This window comes from Alligator sinensis, unplaced genomic scaffold (assembly GCF_000455745.1).
Source record: "Alligator sinensis unplaced genomic scaffold, ASM45574v1 scaffold172_1, whole genome shotgun sequence".
Taxonomy (NCBI): domain Eukaryota; kingdom Metazoa; phylum Chordata; order Crocodylia; family Alligatoridae; genus Alligator; species Alligator sinensis.
The window spans coordinates 1,406,598-1,414,263 of NW_005842168.1; the positions used below are offsets into that span (position 1 = coordinate 1,406,598).

General features: G+C 45.0%; 1 protein-coding gene across 2 annotated transcripts; it reads right to left on the minus strand.

Annotated features, from left to right (window-relative positions):
* Window positions 1-267: 267 nt before the first annotated feature.
* LDLRAD1 (low density lipoprotein receptor class A domain containing 1) lies at window positions 268-7,245 on the minus strand. 2 transcript variants are annotated; one of them, XM_025206663.1, is made up of 7 exons: window positions 7,212-7,245; window positions 6,041-6,238; window positions 5,480-5,534; window positions 2,737-2,877; window positions 2,259-2,396; window positions 1,461-1,589; window positions 268-964 (listed from the first exon to the last, which is right to left on the minus strand). In XM_025206663.1, exons 2-7 carry the CDS (start codon window positions 6,059-6,061, stop codon window positions 819-821), a joined length of 630 nt encoding a protein of 209 aa, XP_025062448.1. In that variant the 5' UTR covers window positions 6,062-6,238; window positions 7,212-7,245; the 3' UTR covers window positions 268-818. The 2 variants fall into 2 exon arrangements, with proteins under 2 accessions (XP_025062448.1, XP_025062449.1); XM_025206664.1 differs by lacking the exon at window positions 7,212-7,245 and adding an exon at window positions 7,036-7,153.
* Between the last annotated feature and the right edge of the window lie 421 nt (window positions 7,246-7,666).

The following is a 7,666-nucleotide window of genomic DNA, read 5'->3' on the forward strand; positions in this document are numbered from 1 at the left end:
AGGGTTCACCTATCTTTTGCATAATCTGTTTTTCTAGAGCTCAAGGAGGTGGAATAGACTCTCACTTAGGCCCCTAATTCCAAGTATTTCCTAATAAGTGAAAAAGAATCTGGCCCATATGATTTTTATTTTTTTTATACGGACAGAGAAGAGGATTTACAACCGGGTTTTGTTTAGCTTGGAGTTACAAAAAAAACCCCAAGGGAACTTCTTTTCCCTTCTGCCAACACATTGGTGATTAATGAGCAACCATGGCAGTTATCAAAATGAAAGCCAGTCAGAGACCACTTACTGGTCTTCATTACTGTTTGAATTGACAATACATTGGCATTTGTCAGATATGTCCTAGGAAAGAAAGGAAAGTGCTGGCACCCACACCCACTGTGATTTCCCACTTCTCCCTGCAAGCTTGCAAACACATTTTGCAATCACAGCTTCATGCCTAGATAGCATGATGCATCTTCAAAGCCCTCTACAGTCAGTGAAGACTAATCAACCCTCACCACACCCAGGGTGTTTAGAGCAGTAAGATCCTCAGCTGGGGCAACAGAGAAAGACAGATGCACGTGACCTGTCCAGGACCACAGAGTGGATCAGTAACACATGGGATTAGCATCCAGCAGTTCTCATCCCCCAGTCCTTTGGTCGGCCTGCTGAGCTACCATGCTTTCCCCCTTCCAGCGCTGCGGTGTGGCGAGCAGAGAACCACCGGGTCCCGTTGTTCTTGGACAACAACTTCAAATGAGGGTGGAGGAGACTAAAAGGCAGCAGTGCAGAACGTGCCCAGTGATGCATGGCTACTTCTTGGCATGGGCATCTCACCTCATGCAGATGTACTCATCAGACCAACTCGTGCAGTGCTGTACTCCGTCTCGGCAGAAGCTCCTGGGAACACAGGTGCAGTACTCGTAGAACACCGGCGTGCAGCTCCACCACTGGGGCCCGCAAGGAGGGCAGCCAGCCACTTAAGGACAGAAAAGAGGGAACATGGATACCTCTGCTTCCCTGCCAAGTGACATTTTGGCAGGGCTTAACCCTGATACAGCTAACTATTCTCCTGCCAGGCTGCTAGTTTGGACAGAGCTCAAGTTGGCAGTGACTAAAGGCTGTTGGCAGCAAGCATCTACCTACATGATATGGTATTTGGTGGTCATGTTCCAGTCCCCACTGAACAGATGTCAGTATAACTTATCACCTCCTTATCTGGGACAGAAGCTGACAGCCACAACAAGAGAGGGACAATGAATTTAGTGGGTTGTGGACTAATGTTGCCTGCTAGAGGGTGGTGTCCTACATCAAGGTTGGGGTACCTTTGTTGGACAGGAAGTTTGCATGGGTTCTACTTGTTTTCTAGCTGGGGGGGGTGTAGTTTTTGAGGTGATCTATTCAGTAACATGCGAACCACCATTCAAGTTGGCAGAAAGGGTGTTTTGTCAATTGTTAGCCAAAGGGCGACTTACAGGTCCCCATCTCGTCAGAGCAGTCTCCACAGTCATTGAATCCATTACACCTCTTATCAGCATAGATCCAGTAGCTAGGATAGCTGCAGCGGAATATCAAATATCCTGGAAGGCTATTGGGTAAATCACCTATTGGGAGAGACAGACACCTAGAGATACTGAAATGCTCTCACTTCACTCAAAAAGTAGATATCAGGACAAGAAAGCAATTGTTAACAATAGTATTTTACACTCCCAATCCTCTGTCCAGCTAAGGATCTCAGTGCACTCAGAAAGTATTAATTAAGGCTGATAACAAAGCTGAGAGGCGGAGGGAAGCACCAGCCGGTTTTGAGGGAAATGCGGGCACAGAGAGGGTTACGTGTTTTGCTCAAAGGAAGCTTCCAACAGAGCCAGGAACAAAACCACGATGTCCCTTGTTCTGTTCTTTGGCAGATCCATCTGTTTCCTTGTCAGTTGGACCATAAATCAAACCCAGATCTCTCACATGCTCCTAAAGTACTCTGTCACAACGTCTGTTTAATTCTATGTTCAGTAAGCCGATCAAACAATAGTCTCAGGCTTAAGGAATATAAGTGGGTATCAAGGGACCTGGATTCTTCTCTATCTGGATCTCCAGTCTCCCTGTGTAGTGTTGGAAAAAACAGCGTCTCTGCTCCCAGCTTACAAAGACCATTCAGCTTCCCGCAGCTACAGCATGGAGCCTGAAGTAAGGGGGAAGTGAAAGCTCAGAGGGTAAGCGAGGAGCAGGCCCACGGCTGGACAGACAGTCACTGGGAGGAGATGTAAACTGCTTACTGCACAATGTCTCCTGTTCGTCCTCTCCGTTAGCACACTCTCCGATTCGGTTGCAGACCTGATGGGCTGGAATGCAACTCTCTCTGTCATCACACAAGAAGCCAGTACGATTATTGGAGGTCACACAGAAACGGTTCACTGTGGGGAAAACAGGAAATAAATGAGTTGAGCTAGTGCTGGATCCTGTGTCCAAGCAGGCTCTACAATAGAGATCCACACATACCCCACTGGGATCGTGTCACCCAAAGCAATGGAGATTTGCTACCATCCTATTAAGTATTAAGGACAAGCGTGTGTTCAACCTTAGCACTCTCAACCGAGAGACTGTAAATTCATCTCCAGAATCTCTGCTTCTCTTCCCCTCTCCTGTCTACTGGTTTCAAACGACATCTGTGTCCAGCTGGTTGAAAATACAGCAGCAATTTTTCTCTGAGGATTTATTACCTTGCTTAGACCAAAATAACCCTGGAAGACTGACCTGGCGTACGTGGTGGGATTCCAAATGTGACAGCCAAACCGATGATAGCAGCGATAATGCCAAGCACAAACAGTGCGACAGCAGACACACAGACACACCTTCGAGTACACCTTAGCCATGCAGTGCATTCCTTGCAGCAATCTGTTACGATACAAGGAAAAAAAGTGTCAGCACGTACCAACCTGAAAGCAAGGGGCAGAGGCAGCCTGACCCTGAAAACTGCTGTTTACTCAAAACACAAAGCAAAAGCCCCGAGTTTATTCAAACCACTCCCAAGTTTCTTTAGCAAATTATTTCTGCGATGCTCATTCGCCTAGTGGAAACGGTTGAAAATCCAAATGTCGGCTGTGGTGGTTAGTTTCATAAATCACACGAGATCCTTTTTGTTACGTGCCTGGGTGCTTCTATGGAGCTAAACAAAACAGAAGGACGCAGTAGTGGGTGTAATCCAGGATTCACACCGTTGGGTCCTCATGAAACGTTCTTTCAGGGACTCTCTAGCTGTTGATCTGAAGCTCGGCTTTTTGCAAATTCTGGTATCTATGATTTATTGCAGGAGTACCTAGGAATCCCAGCTCATGGACCACCTACTGTACAAACATACAACAGTATAGTCCCTGTTGCAAGCAGCTTACTGGGCCAATGAAACTCATCCCAAAAGCACTGCTGGCAAGGGAACCAAAAGGAGCAAGCACCCAGAGATGGCAAATTCATGCAAAAATCCATTGGAGCAAGTCCTCAAAATCTTTCTGCAGAACTTGCTCAGCCCTATGTATTATAAACCATGACACATCTATTGGCATACCAGGCTATGGCAGGGCTGTAAAATTCATCCCTCTCGTGGGCTGGATGAGTGGTGTAGGACTAGTCCCATGGGCCAGATTGGGCCCACACACTCCCCCAATCCCCGCATGCTGGTTACAGCACCTGCGCTGCATGCGGCTTACATCCTGGACTAGTCACGCTGGGTGCTGAATGGGTGCTCTCATGCCAAGACCCAGAGCCAACACTGGGGTGCCAGCTGATGGGACTGCATGGGCTGGATCCAGCTCATAGACTGTATCTTTGACATCCCTGGGTTATGGTAATGGCTGGGGCCGTAAGAAAACACGCAGAGAAAATGCTGCAAAGCAATACCATCAGTGCCAACAAGGCCACAGTCCATTGAAACAGTCATACCGTTGACTGAAAGAATCAGTGTAACATCACTGAATGTAGTCACCCTACCACGAGCTGCAAGACATTTTCACTCTCGCAAAAGACTCAGCTCAAAGTACTTTATGAAAAGGATGGTCACTACAATCAAGTAATTTAAACAGTGAAACAACTCACTTTACAAAGGCACGAGGCAGTTAAATAACAGGAGGAAGCCAGCAGTAAGACTAAGAATACAGAAACTCTCACTGACTTCAATGGGCAACATTCAGCTTAAGACTCCAGGCAACCAGTCCCCTGTTTATAAAACCATTGACAGCAGGGTACACTCTGCTATAAGGATTATTGATACTACTTCAAAACCGTGATGATTTATTGCAAAATAAAAGATCTCCACAAGGACTATTTCTGTTCTCAGACAGAATGGAAGAAATACCCTGAAAAATCTATTCTATTCTCAGACAGAATAGAAGAAATACCCCGAAAAATCTTCAAGTTGAAATTAGATTAAAAAATAAGGCAAAAATCGGGGAAATTAAATGCTAAAACTGTTACTACTACTGTATGTTAAAGTTGAACTGTGATGTGCTCGCAAGTCAGGAAATATGAAAAAGAAAGCGGCAGATACAGCCTTAATACTGCTCCCATGTATGTTTGTACTAGGTCTTTAAATTTAGGCTCACATTTCCTTAGATTCAACCGTATTTCTAAAGTAAGAGGAAAACTGAACCATACTTGCGAAATGGTGTGTCACTACATAATTAAAGTCTCCAAATTGGTCCTGTAATTAAAGAGTTAGGAGCTGCAAGCTCCTCTTGAACACTGGTAGTTCTGGACTTGCATAATGAACTGTAAAAACCTGCGTGCAGTACTCACAATATTTAGTTCAGTTATTACTTGTGTCTGGGGCTGTACAAAACAATTTGGAAAAACAGAGTCCTTGCCACGCCGATGAATGACTTTGACCACATTTGGGACGTACAAAATCCTCATATGTATAGAAAAGTAAGCATACCATATTTCAGCTTCACAGGCAAACTGATCAGAAAAGAGAGCATGAGAAAACAGAACACGTACAGTTATAACAAGAAAGCTGTCTTTGAACCTGAATTATAGAGATTGCAGCCAATGCCACTGCCGTAGAGTCAACACCAGTAATAAAGTGTCACCGTGCCTTGATGTTCAAATATTTACTGCTGAATTTTATTGAGTTTCAACATTTTATTTTGATGTGGACAGTCATTCTGCTGCAGTTTGAGGAGGCCCAACCAGGACAGAGTGCAGGTTATTCACAACACGTGAAGAACTTAAAGTCTGGATAGTCACTGAGTCTTTCTTAATGAAAAGGTTTTCTGTTGTTACACAGAGATATTAGATACAAATTATACACTACACACATTGCCATCTTCATACCAGCAACAGCAATTTATGCCCTTAAATCTATGTTCAGAACATTTCCCCTAGCACGAATGACAGAAAAGCCACAAAAGTAGTAAAACCTTCTTTGTGTTCACCACTATGTGGAAAAGAATGGAAACCCTGGACATTTTTTAACAGACCTTTCAATGATGCACTTTTTGCCAATTACCTCTTTCTTCAGAGAAGAGTTTTCTTGAATCAGAAGGGATTCCATCAAAAAATCTCTAAAAACAACAAAAAAAACAAACCCAGTGCTTAAAGAGCAGTGCTTTAAAAGTAATAGCACATTATTCGGGTGCTTATATATCACTTTACATGAGAATCTCTCATACACCATATTATCAACTTTAGAGGCAAAAAGATCAGTTTGAACTTAAAATGTGTAAAACATGCCAGAGGCAAGGAGCTCTTAGAGTGCTCTCTTTTATTAAGAAATCTTTGCCTTTTGCATAATTTCTGGATCGCAGCTACAACATCACTCTTGCGCTAGTAAAATATTTAATTAACAACATGATTGCCAAGCTGTCTTTTTAGTCTCATCCCCCCATTGGTAAAATTGATACTCATAAAACTCCAGCCTTACATTAAGCTGAGTATTTGTCTTGAGGTTTAATTGCATTTTGCTTTTAAACTACTAGCTGTGTTACAGAAGCCTGCAATAGACAGACCAAAGAGCAGAAGACGCTGTTTAACAATTTCCAAGCTATTTTTCTCAAGGGAGGAAAGTTACCTGAGGATAAGTTTTGTTCATAGTTCACATACAGCCACGGGGAGTTTTGTGTTTCCTTAGCCCGAGTGGTAAAGCTCTTGGGAGCTGTTTTCGGTGCAGAGTTCAGCCATACCACAGGCAGGGCGAGTCCTGTTCAGGTCCTGCTGTTTTCATATGAGCTGACACCCTTCAAAGCACGCTCGGTGCGTTACCTGGTTACTAAGAGAAACAGAGGAATGAATGAATGGAAGAGTCAAGCTAATCCCTGGCCATACAGATAAAGGAACAATAGCAAAAGAAGGAGCATCAGCCTTTCCCCAGGCTCAGGGCTCAAGCAGTCACATCCTGGTCCCTAGCGGACACATTGGCAAACACCACATTAGCTGAACTGAGCAATGCTGCCCTTCGAGCTTGGCTGGAAAGGATGCTCCAAGCCAGGACAGAGACAATTCTGCAGTATTACATTGCAAGCGCTAACTAGCACAGGTGCCTCTTGTAACTGTCCCGCAGTCCTTGGATGGGGCGTCCAGAACTACTTGCCATTGACCTAATTCTTCCCCCATTGAAGCCTGTGTAGACCTGCCCCCAACTGGGCTGGGAGCAGGGTAAGGCAAGGGAGCACGCTGGTAAAACCCATCCTTCCTGTCTGGGTGCTCTGCATCTATCATTTCCTGTCTGTCTGTCTGTCTGTCACTAAGGGATGAGTATCGGGGGGAGGAAAAACTTCCAAGAGCTTGACGAAGACCTTGGCTAGAAGGACAAAGCCACAATACACAAGCCCAGGGCTACAAGGGAAATTAGAGACAGGGCAAGGTGCATGCGGGCAAGTGGGATGGGCAGCGAAAAAAAGAAACAAAACGTGCTCTACCAATATAAAGCCATTTCTAGAAACAGTGTAGGCCACTGACCAAAGCATGCAGCAGGGGCTCAAGAGCAATCATTTCTACTTCTGGCTCTCACACCAACCCCTTCTATGGCACTGGGAGACTTGTTGCAGACATGTTGAGTACTCCTACCTTCTCCAGATTTAAGTCCCAGGGTGGGGGCTTTAGGCAGAGGACAGGGGGCATCCCATACATCTCAAAACCAGGGTCTGAGCAGGAGTTGACGTTTCCCCTTTTCACACTCCCTTGGCATAGGGGCAGAGCCAAAAGAGGTGGCCAATGGTCTCGCTCTTATCTTGGTAGCTTACCCTGGGGCCAGCAGGGTCAAGTCTCTCATCTCACTCTGTGCCTCCACACCTTCACTGGGTGCACGCCGCGAGCTATGAGCCAGTTCAAGTCTCTGTAGTCTTTTCTTAGGTCTTTGGGAAAGATCCGGTCCCAGACGGCCTGGCAGTCCTCACCAGGGAGCAGCTCCATGGTCGATAGCCCATCTCTGTCTCTGACTGCCTTTTCTTTGTGTTCACCACTATGTGGAAAAGAATGGAAACCCTGGACATTTTTTAACAGACCTTTCAATGATGCACTTTTTGCCAATTACCTCTTTCTTCAGAGAAGAGTTTTCTTGAATCAGAAGGGATTCCATCAAAAAATCTCTAAAAACAACAAAAAAAACAAACCCAGTGCTTAAAGAGCAGTGCTTTAAAAGTAATAGCACATTATTCGGGTGCTTATATATCACTTTACATGAGAATCTCTCATACAC